The sequence below is a fragment of the Typopeltis vanoorti genome, chromosome 18 (assembly GCF_054136105.1).
Source record: "Typopeltis vanoorti isolate ZY-2024b chromosome 18, IOZ_Tvanoo_1.0, whole genome shotgun sequence".
NCBI lineage: Eukaryota > Metazoa > Arthropoda > Arachnida > Uropygi > Thelyphonidae > Typopeltis > Typopeltis vanoorti.
In genome coordinates, this window is record NC_143566.1 from 410,470 (window position 1) to 430,351 (window position 19,882).

Sequence of the window (19,882 nt, forward strand, 5' to 3'; positions counted from 1 at the left end):
TCTTGTAGTACAAAGAAGAAATCACTGCATATAACATGGAGTCTGCATGAGGAAAAAAATCTGGAAATTGGTTACATTATAACGAATCGAGAAATCATGTCAGAAAAATTATTCACGTAAGATTCTAATCTCAGCAGACATAACATTTTCTTCTAGATTACATATCTAAAGTAACTGAACCTTTGCTACTATATTACACTAAAATGAATGGGTATGTTCCCCAAGTGATTTACATTTGTAACAGCTGTCTTGTGAACGATTTATGAAATAAATTATCTGAAATATCCGCAGATTGATTAGGTCTATACCCCCCCCCCCCAAAAAAAGAAGATTATGAAACGCATATGCACCTTTTCTTTGAAAATAATTCAAATCCTCTTTTTCAAGATAATTGTATGATTTAATTTCTAATTTTTCGATAATAAAAGTGAAACTGGTCATTATAAATTAAACAGTTATTTTGGCATAGATAATGTATAAGCATGTAAACGAAATGTCAGTATTTCTGTTAGGATATAGGTAATCGAAAAGGAAACAAGACATTCTTGACATATTCTGCACTACAGCCTGAGGCACTTTAGTGCGACTTTAGTGTTCTCCCCTTTCTTCTCAATAGCACTGAGAGTAATAAGCCTTCAACTTTTCCTCCAGCTAAGAGGATATTACCAAGTATTTATAAAACGTAGATTATTTCAGAAATAGCTTCAAGCAGCAGAAGTAATATTTAGATTTTTTTAAAGAAAAACAAACAAAAATAATACTACTGAACTTTCTTTTGTGTGGTATGCATATAAACAATTTTGCATGGTGAAAATATAGCATATTATTTCTAAAATTTCACATGATTTCAGCAGACAGTAGAACAGCTGGTTTTATATTGTAAATAAATAGAACAGAATTAGAAGCTTCATGGTACAATATGATTGCCAGATGTCTTTTGTCAAAATGGTAAAATGAAGTAATTGATTTTGAATACTGTCTAGAAAAGCTTTCAAACCTCTATAGAAATTTAGAGTAGTTATGCAATTGAGTTCCAGGAGAGAATAAGGAGGGGGGGAGGGGCGGAAGCATTAGAAAATCTTCAAAATGAGCAAAAATTTTGAATCACTCCGTATATGATATTTTTCACATATTTTCAACATATCTATGAGGATATGCATTAGATATTATCGTAATACGCATAATACAAATAAATAAATAAAAAGACCAAGGCGAAGAATCACTGCTAAAATATCATTGGATATAAATTTTTGATACCAAAAAAAAGACACAATCGGAAACCGAATAATGCAATTTAGCATTTTAACATTTTTTTTTTATTTTGTCTTTATGAATAACAAAAAATCGTTTCTAAAACTGAAATGTGATGATCCATATAATGCTTTGGAAATGTCCTTTTGCTTTAGAAACAAAAGCAAAAGGACATATTTATTTCAATAAATATTATTTAAAAATATAAATATTTGATATAATATTTTTAAAGCAAACATTTGAAAATTCTGAAATTCGAAAAAAAATTATTCAATTATTATATGTAAAGTGAAAGAACAATCAGTGCAACTCTTCCGGTGCACTGATTTGTAGAATAAAATACACAAAATTTACTATCACTAAATAGATTCATTGCAAAAGCTGATCAGTGATCATTTCAGGATTGATTTTTTTTGCATATGTGAAATTCGTTTCAATTTTTGGGAAGAGACACAATAAATCATTTTAGAGGCAAGAAAGGTCAAATAACTTAGGACAGTAAATGAAATTCTAAGCAACACAATAGACGTAGAGACAGGGGGACACAAATGTCACTCAGCAACAGTTAATCCACTAATGGCTATAGAATAGCGTAACAAGATTAACGGCGGAGGAAGGTAATGGCATAATTAAAGGTAGAATGCCGACGAAGTTTTGATCCATGAAAAAAGCTAGGAAGAGCTGACTATATCACACCACACCGGTTGGGAGGTTAATTGAAAATTCCACACATTTAGCCACTTCCACCTCCCAGGTCACCTTATGATCACTCTCACCATTTGTTGGCAACGTGGTTATATTGGTTGTAGTCAAATTCTCAGATGCAATCACTAGATCAAGCACTCTCAAATCCCTAGTATATTCTATTACATGCTGTCTCAGATAGTTATCCCTTAGTAACTGCACAAAATCCATTTCCCTCCTCCCATGTGTCCTCTCCTCCTTCCAATCAATGGGAAATCCCCCATAGTTGAAATCCTCCATAATAATTACCTCTCCTCCACTCACTGAGTCTATTTTCCTATGCATACCATCTCATGATCTATAGTAGCACCCAACTGTATATTTTGTTCTGGTCTCAATCTCACACCAGATAGCCTCAAATGTGCTATTTTCACTATCCTGCAGTTGAACTTCTATTCTCTTTGGTTGCAGTTCATTGGCTATCATCAATAACACTCCCCTCCCATTCTTTTCTCTCTGTCTTTCCTGAACACACTATATATATACCCTTCACATTCTATCCCACTAATTATATCATCCCTTGTTAGCCATGTCTCACTAATGCCAATAACCTTAACCTGTGGCCAGGAAGAGCCAACCGAGGCCAAGAATTCCTCCTCCTTGTTCCTAATACTCCTGGCATTAGTGTACATAAAGTGCAAAAGGCCCTAGTTCCACCGCTATTTTCACGTCTTATACTAACTATCCCATTCTGGTTTGTTATCCTTCGTACTAACTCAGGCATATTATACACATTCTTACACTCAACTGCCTCATGGATGTCTGTATATCCACTCAACAGCTTCTCCTCCCCCCCCCCCTCACACACACACACACACACACACACCAAAAAAAAGCTCGTTTTTTTGATTCTACACATCCACTTTCACTTCATTCAGCAACAATTTTTCCAATCTCCAAACACCAAATCCATTCAGATGCAAACCATCCCTCCTGTATAAGTCCTTTTGCCACATCAAACTTCACACCACTCCTGCTGCATAACCTACGCACAGTCATTCGCAATCATGGACTTCCTTCTCAACTCTAGTCTGTCATGCCACGGCAACTATCTTAACTCTCTCACTCTTTTCTTTTGTACCCCTAGTTATTCTTTCAAGTCCTCTCTCATTTCAAAATTTTCACCTTTTAAATCATTCGTTCTGGCCACTACAATAATTTCTTTCACCCTATGCTTTTGTGCTCTAATAGCCTCACTTACATCATTAACTTTTGCACCAGGAAAGCATGATTTTGTCAAACTGTCATCTATTATACCTTTTACTACTGAATCACCGTATAACACCTGCTCCTTAATTTTTCTTTCCCGATCATGTTCTCATTTTTCTTATCTCGCACTTGCTTCTTATTGTTAGCCGATTCACTCACTAGACATTTTCACTCCGCACAACCGAGCTATCTCCCTCATGGCTGCTAACTCCTCATTTTTTATATCGATCAAACCATTCTCTCACTCTATACCTTTATTCTCACTTTCAACTGTATCGCTTTTAAACTCGCTCTCAATGCTATCTGGTGCCAATTGTCTATCAAATTCTGACTTTCATCCACTACGTCAATCCTGCGACCCCTGAGACACCTTAGATCCTCACTTTCATGACATTTTCGGCACACTTTATCACCACTATCGCTCTCAAACCAAACTCCAGCCGCTCTTGGCAAAGCATACATTCCGCAGACCTTACACTGGACGAACTCCCTTGGATTAAATTCTTTAAACAGTGACGAATTTGGATGCCATTGCCCTCCTTTACATTGGTGCCATGTGCTACACTACGTATCTACCGTATCTTATCAAATACTAAATTAATACTCTTTAATACAAATTTTTTAAGCTAAACTAATTAACTCTGCAATATACTCTAATTCTAACAGAATTTTTAAACTAATAACGCTATTTTTTAAAACTAAATAACTTATCTTTCGGAGCTCTTCGAACGCAGTCTTAACCCAAACATGCCCCCTGACAGTCATGTTGGTGGATTAAGTGCGGTGGTGACAAAGAGTTGTTGAATAGGTGCCCTCCCTCAATGAGTCTTTGGACCCCTTGGAGGTGTCACGAAATAATAATAATAATAGTAATATTCTATTATTCTCAGTTTCTTAGGAAGAGTGATTGAAAGTAAGATTAGTTATTCACTGTTATTTTCATAATTCTTTTTTAATGGAAATGAAAGAAAACCATTTACCATTAGAACACTGGTTTTGGAAGTACAAAAATAATGCTCTTATGGAATATTCAAAACTGTAAACATAATGACATGGCATGCATATTTCTATATATTGGAAAAGTGCAAGAAAAAACTAAGTAATGCTCAAACCATATTTATTTCAATAAACAGAAGTGCAAAAAAAATTATTCCATGCTGTTCAGCTTCCTTCCTTCATCATCGTGCTTGGCTTGTCAAGGATTTAGGCTTAGAGTTGCCTGTTCCGGCCTTAGAAGTAATCGTTGAATCTCTTAGAGGATGTCCTAGTTTTCTTTTCTTTTTCCTTCCTTCCTAAGGGCAGAAAATAACATTAACCTTCTTATCTAACTTTCATGACATAGAGATAAGAATTTTTAAGTATGGTCAATAACAGGTAATCTATATATTAAAAATACAATAATTTTAGCTGATCACTGTTCCTTAAACAACGGAATAGTGGGACCCAGAAATAAAAGAAAGTGGTGGTTGGAATAATCAAATAACAATGAATTAGTATGGATATAAATAAGAGAATAATTATTTCATGTCTCAGCAGATAAAGTGAAATTATACTTAAATATAAAGAGCCAATAGGCTTCATTTCAGCGATATAAACATTATTTAAATTAAGGGGATATTAAATCCGACATTGTTTTAAAACCGAATAAGAAACTCAAAGATTGGAATCAGAGAGTTTCATGCCGAATATAGTAAACTATAAAAATATCGGCAATTACTAGCATGAGCTAATGCAGGTAGTCCTAGTACATAGTACAATACCGGGCAACTCGCAGCAAAGGTGGTAAAGTTCTGATCGCTATTCTTGGTATTTTCCATAATGTAAAAACACATTTCCTAGGAAATGTGTTTTTACATTATGAATACCAAGAGTAGCAATCAGAACTTTACCACCTTTGCTGCGAGTTGCCCGGTATTGTACTACGTACTAGGACTACTTGCATTATCTCACGCTAGTAATCGCCGATATTTTTATAGTTTACTATATTTGACATGAAACTCTCTGATTCCAATCTTTGAGTTTCTTATTCGGTTTTAAAACAATGTGGGATTTAATATCCCCTTAATTTAAATAGTGAAATTATACATTTCGTTTACTGAAATGTGAAATACTCTGTGAGAAGTATGAAATGATAAGAAAGTGGATATTTATAATTCATTTAATGTGAGTGGTCTTGGTGATTGTGTGTGTATTGAGGGAGGATCGGTTGTGATTGGAATACTTCGAAATAAACAAAAAATTTAAATCATTTCCACATAGGACATGTCTCAGATACTTTTACCATGTAATTTAGAACAGTTAAGAAACTGAATTATTTATTAGTGAAATGAGCACTCTACAAATAACAGCAGTAATAATAATAATCTGTTTCTGGAAAAACTTTTATTGGGATTATATTGATCAAGTGTATATAATAAACAACTAAGTTATACCAACTAGTTTCACCAACTAAGTCTGTTGCCATTTTTTTAATAATCTGTTTCATTTTTCAACTGCAAGTTCATTTGAAATACTACTGAATATAAATTTTGAGGCAAATAAACTCAAGCAGTGAAATCATTTCATCTCCCTTATTTTTGATACTTTTGGCATTTCTAAACAAACACAGTAATTATTTTTTGTCTATAACCAGTCTTATCTAAGCCACTTGTTAGTTATGAGTACACACTTGCTCAATCACCTTTATCACTACTTACCACATAATATCTACTTAGTCTCAACTTCCCCACCCACATCGCAATATATTCCATCTTCATACACACGTTCACTGCCATTTTCAACATCCACTCTCCCTATGCAATGTCTTCCTGTCCACCCTGCCTCCCCATGTTTTCCCCATTCCTCTTGTTTTCCCGTTTTCTCTCTTCATCTCTCACACTACTACTACTGTTTCTACTGCTAAACAATTCTCTCTTCAATACCACTGTCCTGATAAGTGGGTAATCTCCCCACCCCCAGAGGAAAAATAGTTGAGCACTTATGTAAAACATATGCACCTTTTTTATTAAAAAAAAATCAAACCCTTTTTTGTTTCCAAGAAAACTGTATCAAATAGTTCATATTTTTTTATAATAAAAGCAAAACTGATTATTATAAATTAAGAAATAATTATTTTACATAAATACTCTATCAGCCTGTAAAAGGAATATCTATTTCTGTTTAGGGTGTCTGTTAATGAATCAGTTAATTGAAAATGAAACAAGATATTACTGATTCATTCTGTATTGCTGTTGAGGCTCTTTAGTGTGACATTTTAGGGAAATGTTCTTTCTTCTTTTTCTCAACAGCTGAGAGGATTAGGTTAGAAATACTATACTTATTTTAGAAATGACAACTAGCAACAGAAACACTACTAATGCTACACTACATATAGTTTTTATATGATGAAGACATTATTATTATATTTATTATTAACATCTGACCTCCATGGAGTCATCGTGGAGGTACACACTATTGCACACAATGATCATCCAGGCACACCTTAAACTGATTCAATGTATATACATTCACTACATGCAAAGAACCAACTCCTCACATCCTGCTTATACAGTTTCCAGTGATGGCCTCTTGTTCTACTCCCCCCCCCCTCCTATTCTATGAAAAATCTTTTCCATATCAACCTGATAACAACCCTTGACTAGCTTATGTCTCAATCATATCCCCACTCTTCTGCCTATTCACAAGGCTCTGCAATTTATATGCTCACAATCTGTCCTCGTACTCCACATTCCAAAGACCACTGACCACCTTTGTGAATCTTCTCTGGACCCTTCCCAACATATATTTGTCACTATGAAAACCCAGCAGCCAAATCTGTGAGCAATAATCCATATGAAGCTTGATCAAGGCTTTATACAATGTCATCATAACCTCTTTATTCCGTGTCAGAGTCCTCTGCATCATTGCCATTAATGATGTCTTCACAATTTGTGCAATGTGGTCCCTGAATTTCAGTTCTTTGTCCACCATTACTTCCAGATCTCTCATCTCTTCTACTTCCTTTCAAGTTTCTCCACTAAGTGTATACTTTGTATCCCATAGTTGCTTACCAAATCTGAAAACGCCATGCTTTGCGACATTCAGCTGATAGTTCCACTTACCTGCCCATTCATACAATCTATTCAAGTCCTCCAGTAAAGCCATAACAGCCACTTGACGCTGCATTGTTCTCTCCAATTTTGCATCATCTACAAACACCTGCATATCACTAGTTAAATCCATCCCAATATCATTAATATAGAAATTGAACAACAATGGTCCCAAAACTGACCCCTGGTAAGCTACTAGTGACTTCCTCTTTCAGGATACTGCACCCCCATATACAACTTTCTGATACCTATCTGACAGCCAGTCGCTGATCCAACTCAGAAGTCTGTTATCCAATCCCATCTGTTTTAGTTTATTTAACAGCTTGTCATGTGGTAGTCTATCAAAAGCTTTTGCAAAATCCAGGTACACCACTGTATGTGCATCTCTCTTGTCCAAGGTATTTGTCACCTTGGACAAAATAGTACATAAGTTAGTAAATCATAATCTCTCTTTAACAGACCCATGCTGATAACCACAGAGAATACTACTGTTATCAACTCATTTCTGTATCTTACTTCTCACCAATCTCTCTAATACCTTTACCACAACACCAGATATACAGATCATCCTATAATTTGAAGCCAAAGCCTTATCACCACATTTATGCAGTGAAACAATTTTACCTTCATTCCATTCTCTTGGAACCTGTGTTTTGTAAGACTTATTAAACAGGCATGCTAATGCTACTGCCAGTTCCCTGAAACATTCCCTTAAGATGCATGGTGATATGTTATCAAATCCTCTCACGTTATTAACATCAAGGTTATTTATTTCCTCAAATACCTCCTGCTCACTCACAATTAAGCTATCCTCTCCTATGTCCTTTACACTTAAGTTCCTCATGATTCCACCCTGATGAGGATGAAACACCCTTATAAATTGTTCACTGAATACCTTAAATTTTTTTCTGCAGCATGTACCATTCTACCATTTTCATCCGTTAACATAATCTTACCATGATCATTCTTCCTTCTACTTTCCACATATCTAAAAAATAAAAAAACCCTCTCTATGGTATTTTCTTCACCTGATTTGCCAATTTTTACTCATACTGCATTTTTGTTTTCCTTACTGAGTCATTCTCCTAGCTTGTTCTTTATACTCTTCATGTAACTGATTATTACAATTATCAGTTACTGTTTCCTTACTGTTTCCAAAGTACCTTCTTCCATATTTCATGCTTAAGCTCCCTTATTCATCCATTTGACACATACCTTATTCATCCTTTTGGCCTTCGGAATACATTCACACATTGATGCTGATTATTATTATGTATTTCTTTGTCTGTTCCCAAGCAGCATTTATTTCCTTACCACTCAATTCCTCCTTTCATGTTATAGTTCCAAACTGTCTGCTAAGCTTGTCAGAATCACTCTCACCAACTGGAGTGTGAAAAAAAGTGTGAAACCTCACTCACAATTACAATTACATCCTCTGATGATCATCCAAGGACTATCTGAATCCTTGCATGCCCTCCTTTACATGCTGCCTCTGATAGTTATCTTCCAAGAACTCCAGACATTTGTTTTCCTTATTCCTAAATGCTATCTCTTCATTCCAATCTATGCTGCCAGAATTAAATTCATTCATAATAATTATCCTTCCTTTGTTCGACAGGTAATGAGGGTAATTGCATGATGAAAGGCAGTATGCAGATAATGTTTTGATCCATGAAAAATCCAAAGGTGTAGATTTTTTTTTTCATGTATAGAAGTTATGGGAGGGAGTACTACTCAGGCTGGTTTTGATTTCTTGCATAAATCAATTGCTGAAGTCATATTTTTCATATATAAGGAGGAAAATGGTGTAGTACCATACTTTTACTTCAGAACAGAGATAGTTATGGAAAGTCTTTTCTGAGTTAGAGAGCAAATTGTACTAGACTAATTATATTGTTATTTTAACCCTTTACCTAAGCATCAGCAAACAAAAATTTGCATGGAAGGTATCTTAATGACTAAGCTGTTTGTATATTCAGACTATTGACTTTTGATCATCTCAGTATTGCATAATGTGCAGCATACTTCCTTTTGGACATGTATATTTCTATGCATTATGGGATGAGTCACTGCCCAGACTGGTTTTGGCCTTGAAATCTTATCATTGGGAGTTAGGCCCTGGAGACATCATACCTCTTCAATAAAAGTGAAATCTGATCTAATATAATTTTACTCTCTAATCAAGCAAAAAAATATAATAATAATTAACATGCAGTTGATAGATGTAGCACACTGTGAAACACGGATCTTCTCTGTACATTCAAAATTATCTTTACAGCACTGATTAATTTGGCTAAAACAATCTTTCTTAATACATAAATGGCTATTCCATTCTGAGCTAAGAAAGTCTTGCCAAGATACTTTAAGCACCATATTACCATTGGCTGGTCTCATGCAGAGGTGATAGAGTATTTCCTCCTAGTAACTTGGGTTTTTTTCATCCTGCAAAACAGGCAAACTGGCCAAAAGAACCTGCATTTTACTGACATTAGTCTCATGGTACAAACAAGCACCATATTACCTGACTTTGCCTTCTGATTTTTGTGGCAGATACCTTTTAGTAATAAAATCAGATCAGCCCAGACTAAGTCTAGACTAATATAAAAAGAAAATGAAGATGTATTCTCATGATCATCTCACTTAATGTGCATTTCAGTGCATCAGGTCTTAGAATGAGCTTGCATTGATTCCAATGTTGAATTAGCTGGTTTAATGGATTACATTCTTATCTAGAATGTATAGTTTGTTTAGAAATAAACTAATCAGTTTAATGTTGACATTGTTTTTTATATATTCAATACATATGATGTTTAGTTGCAGAACCAGAAATCAAAGAAGGGAGATGGAATAATCACGCCCTCTACTGAAGAAATATATACTGATACTCCCTTCACCACAAACCTAATAGTTCAGGAGAAAACTAAACCTGCATACAGTAAAAGATCAACCTGTTTTGCATTTAAAAGTGTGAGTAATTAATTTCATTATTAAAATATGATAGGCTATGATGGTTATCTATATAGATATATAAAATGTATGGAGGTCTGTTCTACAAGTTGAATTATTAGACTTATGAATGAAATATCCATGGCTTTCCTGTTTGCTAGGGAAGGATAGTAGGATGTATTCAGATGCAAAATTTTCCTCTCATTATAGGACAAGTTTTCTGTTAACCAGTACTTATAAGGCAAGAAAGAGTACACAGCATTCATCTTATGTATTGTTAGAATTACTCCACTTTTCCTTAATCCTGTCAACATCTGTGTGGCATTTGTTCATCCAACTTTTCATCCTCTTCCTTAATTCCATCTATCTCCATTCGTTGGTGCAATTTTCTTTATACCATTTCTCTCAAGGACTGATTTCCAGTTTTTCAAAAAAACATACTAACAGGTTCCTTCTTAACAATCATCCTCACCTGTGATTAATGTGCTGTAGTTCTTGTACCCTTTTGTGTGTTGGTGTGTGTGTATACACAGTAAATCTTCAACTTATGTGGTTAATTATTCCAAATTCTTTTCTATACAAGTTGAAAACCAATGTAACTAAAATGATCCTTAAATAAGATGCATTTTTGACATGTGTGTTGCAAAATAATAGGATACTGAATAAATTTTTTTTTTATCAAGTACATAAATATAAAAACATAATTATAAGAAAGCTAATGCATACAGTACTACATATTCCTTATGCACATATACACACACACACTAATAATTTAGTATGTTCTTAGACTGTGCAGATGTTGATGGTATCTAGAGGTGCTTGTGCAATAATATCTGTACTACTATAGCTCTTTTTCTCATTGTAAATCAGTTTATGTCATTCTGATAGCATCATGCTCTAAACACTTTTGCAAACTATTCAATATCTGAATCCTGGCCCTTTAAGCCATCCAGTCCTTTTTATATCGTTTTAAAGCATTCTGCTATCTTAGTCTCAAATTGTACTGGTGGTTTAACTTCTTGTTTTTTCAAACCTTGTATTTGTTTCTTTGGTCTTCAAGCTCCATTAATGCTTTGTTTGCTTAATTCCTTTGTATGATTTTGCAACAATTCAATAAAGTCATTTTTTTCCTAATTTAATTGTAATGTTATGATTATTTCCAGAGGTCTAATTATGTCTTCAGTGATCTTCAGATTCCAAAGTGCTTGAATAATAGGGGTGGGGAGTGACTTTCTTCTAGGTGGCACTCATGGTTGATGTAATTTCCCATCTACCATATTTTAACAACTTGATAAATGTCCTGCTCTTCCCAGAACTGGTTCAATGATTTGGCAGTCTTTCCTTCAGTGACTCTTACTGCCTCTCCGAATGCCATTTAGGTATATTTATTGAAGGTCTGTATAATGTCACGATCTATGGATTCTATGAAGGAAGTTGTATTTGTAGGCAAGAGTATTGTTTTTATGTTTTTGTGATAATTTTTGAGTCACCAGGTATATCATCCATGAACAGCAGTATCTTAATTGATATTTAAGATATTACATAGATAATTCATTATTCCTGTACACTTGTGCATAATAATAAAATTGAGAAACCAGTCTTGAAAAATTTTCTGGAGTCGCCTGTGCTTTTTTATTGGATTTCCATTAACAGGTGCTAATACTTTTGAAATATTTTTGAAGGGCCTTGGGTTTTCATTATGCTAAACTAATAACAGTTTTATTTTGCTGTTTCCAGCATCAACTTGTCCTTTGATACCTTAAATCCTATAATGGTTTGTTCTTCTTGTGATATATAACAACTGGTAATTAGTTTACGAAATTAACAACGCATATGAAGTATATTAATTAAAGGCAACTTTAATGAATAACTTCTATATTTCGACAACGTCACGTTGCCATCTTCAGGAACATAAAGATATGGTATGTGCACGCAGGCACTAACAAAAGCAAATGAGGAAGAAAGCAAGAAACTAATATTGTTCCTAAAGTCCTAATGGTGCCCTCTGGCGGGCTCATTTGGTTGTCTTGGCAGTTGGGCTGAAGTTCTCATAATGAAAGTCTCCCAAATTTGGGGCAGTTTCATGCACCCAAATTTGTTGAGGTTAGGAACGTTTTTTATAGCTGCTGATGATTCCTTGAATAATCTTTCGTATTTAAGCTTGCTGCGGTGTATTATTTTTGTTTTCTTCCAACGAATTCTATGGTGGGTATCTAAGGCATGGTCTGCCAGCCCAGAGCGGCTGTACTGGTGAAACCGGATGTAGTCTTTGTGTTCTGAAATCCTGATATTTGCTGTCCTACCTGTTTGGTCAAAGTAGGACAATTTGCAGCTGCAAGGGACCTGGTATACACCAGGTAGGTCTAGGGGAAGTGGTTGGTCTTTGGTAGAGCGGATAAGGGATGCTAACTTTTTATATGGTCTGTAACAAGAAGTAAGGTCATATTTTTTGAGGATATTGGTTACTTTCTCAGAGGTGCCCTGGATGTAGGGGATGGTGATAGATTTGGTGTAATCTTTATTGTGGAGGGGGGGTTGTGATTTACTGGTTTTAGTATTTTTTGGGGGTTATAGCCATTGACTAAGAAAGTGTTGAGGATGGTTAGTTCAGTAGTTAGGGCCTTGTCATCTGAGCAGATTAATTTTGCCCTGTTATATAGTGTTTTTATAACCCCATATTGCTGTGGGGGGGGGTGATGGGATTGCTGGTGAATGTATCTGCCAGTATGAGTGGGTTTACTGTAAACAGAGAAAACCAAAGATCCATTAAGCTGGCGAGTGATTAAAGTGTCTAGGAAGGGGAGAGTGTTGTTTTCCTCTTTTTCTAAGGTGAACTGGACTCTGGGGTGTTGGTTGTTTAAGTGTGTTAGGAAGGGAGTGGAGTGTGTCCGAGCCATGTGGCCAAATAACGAACACATCATCCAATCAACCCTAACAACAGTCCTCCATCCAAGCCTCTTATGTTGATTATAATCAATTTATAATTTGCACAAAAGTCAGTTTTTTCATCAACAGTCTAGCAACTTGACCAGTCATTAGTCAGTCATTCCTTGCTGAAAATTGATACCGTCATGAACAAAAACAGTCTATGATATAGCTTCTATAGTTAACTCTTCACTCATTTTCTCACTTACTTTTGATTTCTTACTGTTGAAGGGTAAAAAGTAAGTAATCCTTTTCATTTTTACTTTACAATTCAAAACTTTTTTTTGTTGTTCTTCTTTGTTTGTATTACTTCTTAGATGAACATAATATCTGCAAAACTCAGATAAAACCTAGTAAAATGATTTAATTACCATGTGTGAGAAAGAAAGAAACAAATCAACTCATGTGGCACTCGACCTTCACTCAGGACCACAGAACATATGTATAACCGCTATGTATTGGTGGTTTAATACTGGAATGCAAATGACCCTATATAGAGAAATACATGAACTATAAGCACCATATAAAGTAAATTTTTGATGGTAGCACAGAAACAGTCAGTGTAAGGTGTATTTAGTGAAAACTGGAATATTTAGAAACAACTGGAATGAACATCATACTGCATAGTCTCAAGCCTAACAAAGTAAACATTTTATTGTAGAACTAAAATACAGTATAGTCCTGCTTGAGGTGCAGTTTGTGTGAGAGACAGCCTGGGATGAACATGTTAGTATATAAATGTGAAAGTAATTTAAAATTCTAAAAATTGTTATAGCAAATACATTAATAATAGGCATAGTAAAAATGCAAATTTCATTAAATAACTAAGCTTATTTGAATAAGAGGTAAACGTGTAAAAAAAAAATTGACTGAATGTTACAAATATCCGTACACCATACCGTCCCAAAAAAGTAATGAAGCATGATAACATTTTTTTTTGCAGAGGTACAATTTTTTAAACTTTGGTTTACTTTTTTTTTTTTTTTCCAATTGGATATAGTGTAGGAATTTTAAGGGAAAAAAAATTTCTTTACGTAGTGAATGGCAATATTTTTGTCATTTTCAAAATGTTATAAAGGAAAATGTATGTAAGATTTAGAATATTCTGCAGATCTTATCTAGGTTCTCTTATCAGATGGAGAAAATAGCAAGGCTTATTATGGTAATAAAACTTCAATTATATTCTAGCCTATAGACTAAATATCAAGTTTTACTAGTTTAAAAATTTATTATATCAGAGAGTTTGATATATCTCGGTATATATTTTTAGGAGGTATGGATGACATATTTTTAGAGGACAAAGGTGAGGACAAGGGGCTATCCCTGGAAGTTGCAAAAGCAAGAGGGTGAAGAGTGGTTTCTTTGCATGGAGGGGAGTTGAATCATGGAATGCACTGCCTGATAGAGTGGTGAGACCATGAACGGTCAATGAGGTCAAATGAGCTTTAGTAAATACTGACAATGGGAATAGAATGACTGATGCAGAGGACATAGTGGAGTTGTTCAATGAACAATTTATTCGAATATTTCATCCGGGAGAAGTAGGATTTAATAGTTGAGGAATAGGGCAGATTTGAGGCTTAGAAGTGCAAGAGGAGAATGTTTTTCAAATACCGAGTACTCTGGATGACAATAAAGCTGCAAGACTGGATGAAATATAGAATTTCACCACGGGTTTTGAGAGCATGTACTAAAGAACTGACAGCTCCGGTGACCTAGCTTTTCATTGAAAGTCTTGCTATGGAAAAGGTATCAAAGGAATGGAAGGAAGATAAGATGGTGCTACTGCATAAGGGCAGCAGCAGACTGGAAGTGTCAAATTATAGACCAGTTTGTGTTTCATCAGTAGTTGTTAAGATCTTGGAGAAATTAGTGAGGGACTATACACGCCGTTGGGCAGATAGGGATAATGTTATCTGTGAGAGTCAACACAGATTTGTTAAGGGGTGCTCTTGCTTTAATAATATGATCGCCTTTTATAATAAAGCGATGAGCAGTTGATGAGGGAAAGGCATATACTACCATTTTTTTTTTTTTCCAGGGACATTTGACAGGGTGCCACATGATAAGCTGATATTTGGGTTGCGGCACATTGGTTTATATGTCAGGTCAGTCAACCGGATTTAAGATTGGCGGTCTGATAGGTATCAGAGAGTTGTGTATGGTGGGGGCAGTATCAAGGAGGCAGAAGGTTACAAGTGGGGGTCCCACAGGGCTCAGTAATGGGACCTGTATTCTTTAACCTTTATATCCATGACATTGTCAGTGGATTGCAGGAGGATATTCAGTTGTTTGCAGATGATGTGAAGCTAGGAAGGGTTATTAGAAATGGTGCAGATGTGGCAGCCTGCAAGAGGATTTGAATAAACTGGGCAGATGGACAAGTGGATTCGGATTTCAGTTTAATGCAACAAAATGTAAAGTCTTGAAGTTTGGAATACATCGATGTTAGTACTTGAGAAAGTAGAAGAGACAAGAGATCTGGGGGTGGTGATTGATAGAAACCCGAAATTCAGGGAACATATTACAATGGTGGTGCTGCAATACCGAGACGGATGCTGACCTGCAGAGATAAAAGCCCCAATCAGACCATACTTGAACTACTGTTCTCAAATTTGCTCCACACGATTTGAAGGTGATAAATTAACTGTGCAAAGGGTATACAGAAGCAGATAACAAAGCTGGTTTCAGGACTATACAATGTTAGTTATCAGGATCGGCCGAGGGAATGTGGACTGCAGAGTTTGGAAGATAGAAGGAGAGGTGATATTATTATTATTATTATTCAGACCTCCATGGAGTCAAAAGACTCATCGTGTGAGGTCCTTCCTAAGAACATAAAGTCTGTCAAGACTCGTCGAGGGGAGGTTCCCCCTAAGAAACACAAAGTCTATCATACCACTCCTTAAACTCATTGACCGTTCTTGCCCTCACCACTCTATCAGGCAATGCATTCCACGGCTCATCCACCCTCCATGCAAAGAAACCACTCCTCACCCTCTTGCTCACAGTTTCCTTTCGTAACTTCCAGGGATGGCCTCTTGTCATCACTCCTTCCCTTTCAACCAAGTGAAAGAACTCCCCAGTGTCACCCCTGTAACCACCTCTCATGATATGATTGAGACTTTTAAACTGTTGAGAGGTAGCTACAGGGTTGACACTGGGGAGTTCTTTCGCTTGGTGGAATAGCGGGAAGGAGCGATGACAAGGGGTCATCCCTGGAAGTTACGAAAGGAAGCTGTGAGCAAGAGGGTGAGGAATGGTTTCTTTGCATGGAGGTTGGGTGAACTGTGGAATGCATTGCCTGATAGAGTAGTGAGAGCACATTGTTTGTGAACAATGTGTTGTTCACAAACCATTTAATTAAATCGAAAAGGAATATTTATACAGTCTAATCCATATTAACATATATATACACAGTTGCATTACAAGTCTTTGTCAATTTCAATTCTTCTTGATTCAGGCTTCTTGGTTCTATGTTTCTTCCCTTAAATTTAAATCACAATCTAGAATATCCTGCTAGTCATACATACACAAACTGAAAATAATGCATACCTAGAGTAAGCTTAAATAAATATTAATTTAGATTATCTAGTACAGTACACTTCTTACTCACAATAATTACTGTACACAATTGAGATTAAGACACATGTAGAGTGAGGTTATTTCGATATTATTTACACAATCTTATTCTACCTATACACAAATATACTTGATGTACTTTCTTGCTCGAAAATATCACATATAAGTACTTACAGTTCTTGTTCAGCACTGTCTTTTACATGAATCTTTTGTCCACACATAAGTGCCCCCCCCCTTTTGTTCTCTTTGTTTCTGCTGGCTCATTCTTAATCCCCTGCGAAGTTTCTTCTTTGTCTGAGTCATTGATTATTCTATGCCCTTTAGGACCATTAACATGGCGGCACACCCAGGTAAGTGAAAATTGAGAATCCTAAGACCTGCACTGCTCCTCTTTCAATTATCAATAACAAACCTCATGTGGCTGCGAACCCAATCAAGAGAAGACTCCGAAACCTCAGACAAAGTCCTTCTCGATGTTTCGCCTCATAAAGGCCCATGAGGCGAAACGTCGTTTCTTCCATTGTGCCCATGTGCCTGTCTCTCAAAACTTCCATATATGGTCATGTATGGACATCTGAACATGATTACGTTATACTTTGCACATCTTTTGAAATTGCCATATATGGACATGAGTTAACAGCATTACATAATGACTTCATGCACCACATTATTTTAACAAAGGCTCATGATTAAGTTATTACAAGTACAAAATTTATTACAGACAAAATTTGACATTTCTTTTAGTGCAATCTCTCTAGAAAAACGAAAATAAGTTACTTATCATGAAAGATTTTACACCCTCTATTTGTTTGTAGAATTTTCCTTTTCCTTGTCAAACAAAATAGTCAGCCTTCATAGTAAATAGGCTGAAATATCGGGAGGAAATTCAGTTCGAATAAGGTGTCAATTGTCTTTAAGTGGGGCATTGGTAAATAGAAAGGAGACATCAAAAATGACTCTAATTTCAGTGTGTTAGTATGAGGTTTTTATACTTGATTTAAAATGGACTGAGTTTTTTAAGTGTGAAGGAGTGTTGCCAATATATTGTGAGAGCACTATAGCTAAATGTTTAGGTGAATCAATGACATCTACAACTGGGCATAATGGCACATTATAAGAGTTTTTATATATATATATATATATTATTTTTTTATTTAGTTCTTTTATTTTTTTTTAAAAGTTAACCACTTCTCTCAACTGGTATTAATCTTCTGTAGGTTCTGCAAACTCTCATGCATGGATTGGTATGCATAATGTTGAAAAAAGAGACTGCCTATCTATATGTTCACTGGGCATCCACAGATGCCATATGGTCACTCCAATGCTCGGTGATGTGTCACACAAGGCCTCTCCATGTGGTCCTGTTGTTTGCTTTTCTGGAGATCTCAACTCTCTGAAGATTAGCCACTCCACACACACACACACTATCCATCCATCTAACTGATGGTCTACCCCTTCCTCTTTTTCCAGGAACTTTACCTTCTATTACTGTTCTGAGAAGTCCCTCTTCCATCCTTTCAATGTGTCCGAAATAATTTAACTTTCTTCTGTCACTATCCTTAAGGAGCCTTAAAGTTCTACTGATCTTTTCTAACACTCATTAATTTGTACACCTTTCAGTATATGTTATCCTCAACAGCCTTCTGTAACATCACATCTCAAAAGCAGATATCCATTTCTTATCTGACTTCTTTAGATTCCAAGTCTCACATCCATAAGTCGCTGTTGGAAAAACAGCTGCATTCAAAATCCTCAACTTTGTTCCCATGGAGATAGATCCATCCTTTCAGATTTTAGACAAGTCTCTGATTGTTGTTTTAGCCATTCCTAACCTTCTTCTGACATCTTCTGAAGCAATTCTTCAAATTAATAATGGATACCAGGTACTCAAACATGCTGACTTCCTCAATTCTTTCTCCATTAAGGTGAACTTGTTTCTCAACAGCTTCCCTGTTGGTATGTCCTTTGAGAACCATAATCTTTGGCTTGCTAGAATTTCATTGAAGTCCTCTGTTATTACTGATCTTTTTAACTTTGTCAAGAATTAGTCTTAGTTCTTCCATGTCATTACAAAGGAGTACTATGTCATAAGCATACCTCAGATTACTGATCAATCTACCTCCTATCTAATTCTGGTCTTGAGCTTAACCAATGCTTCATGCATGATGGCCTTTGCATATATACTAAACAAGTAAAGAAAAAGTAAACTTTCTTGCCTAAATCTTTTTCCAACTTGAAGCCAATCAATCAATCCAACACCTGTTTTTACTGACTTCTTGCTCTCTGTACAAGTTGGCTGTCAACCTGGTAGTGTGTTGAGGAAAACCCATTCTTTTCATTACTTCCCTCAGTTTCACATGCTCAACACCGTCAAAGGTTTTAGAGTAATCTAAGAAACACATTACCAGAGGGAGTCTGAATTCTTTATATTTTTCTATGATCTGTCTCGGGCAAAGGATCTGATCTCTTATGCCCTTACCTTTCCTAAAACCTGCTTGTTCCTCGGGCATCTCTGCCTCAACTCAGCTCAATCCTATTTAGCATGATCTTCAATAAAATTTTGCTTGCATGTGATATTAAACTAATAGTTCTTATAGTTCTTGCACACCTTCATATCACCTTTCTTATGTAGTGATATGAAAACCGACTTCTTCCAGTCTCTAGGCCATGATCCTGTCTCCCATATCCTTGTAATCAATCTATGAAACATTCTTATCCCCCTGTGCCCTTAATTACCTCTGCTGAGATTTCATTGCACCTGGGGCCTTATTGTTGTTAAGCTGCTTAACTGCTCTTTCAACTTCATGCCTAAGTGGAGGAGGTTCCAAATCAAAATTTTCTTGGTGAGAGGGCTCCACATTTTCTTTACCCACTGTACTGCAGTTCTTCACAGTATTCTTTCCATCTGTTTTTGATTTTCAACTCTTCTGTTAGTAATGCTCCATTTCTGTCTTTGATGACATTCAATTTGGTCTTAAACTTATGCTCTAAGTTATGAACTAAATAAAATATCCTTTTATAATTGTGCCTCCTCATCTGGAACTCTCTCTCTCTCTCTTCTGTTTATATAGTATAGAGTTTTTCCTTATCCTTCTTGATGGTTCTTCTGACTTCTCTATGTAAGCTCTTATATTCTT

The 19,882-nt window shown here is 35.7% G+C and overlaps 1 protein-coding gene across 1 annotated transcript in view; it reads left to right on the forward strand.

The window, feature by feature from the left end:
- Positions 1-10,271, forward strand: part of LOC150096455 (uncharacterized) — a 154,182-nt gene extending 143,911 nt beyond the window's left edge. Inside the window, exon 6 of the mRNA XM_090408615.1 lies at positions 10,107-10,271. Within this exon, the coding sequence (XP_090264741.1) occupies positions 10,107-10,271 (165 nt within the window). The remainder of the gene's footprint in view (positions 1-10,106) is intronic.
- Positions 10,272-19,882: the final 9,611 nt, after the last annotated feature.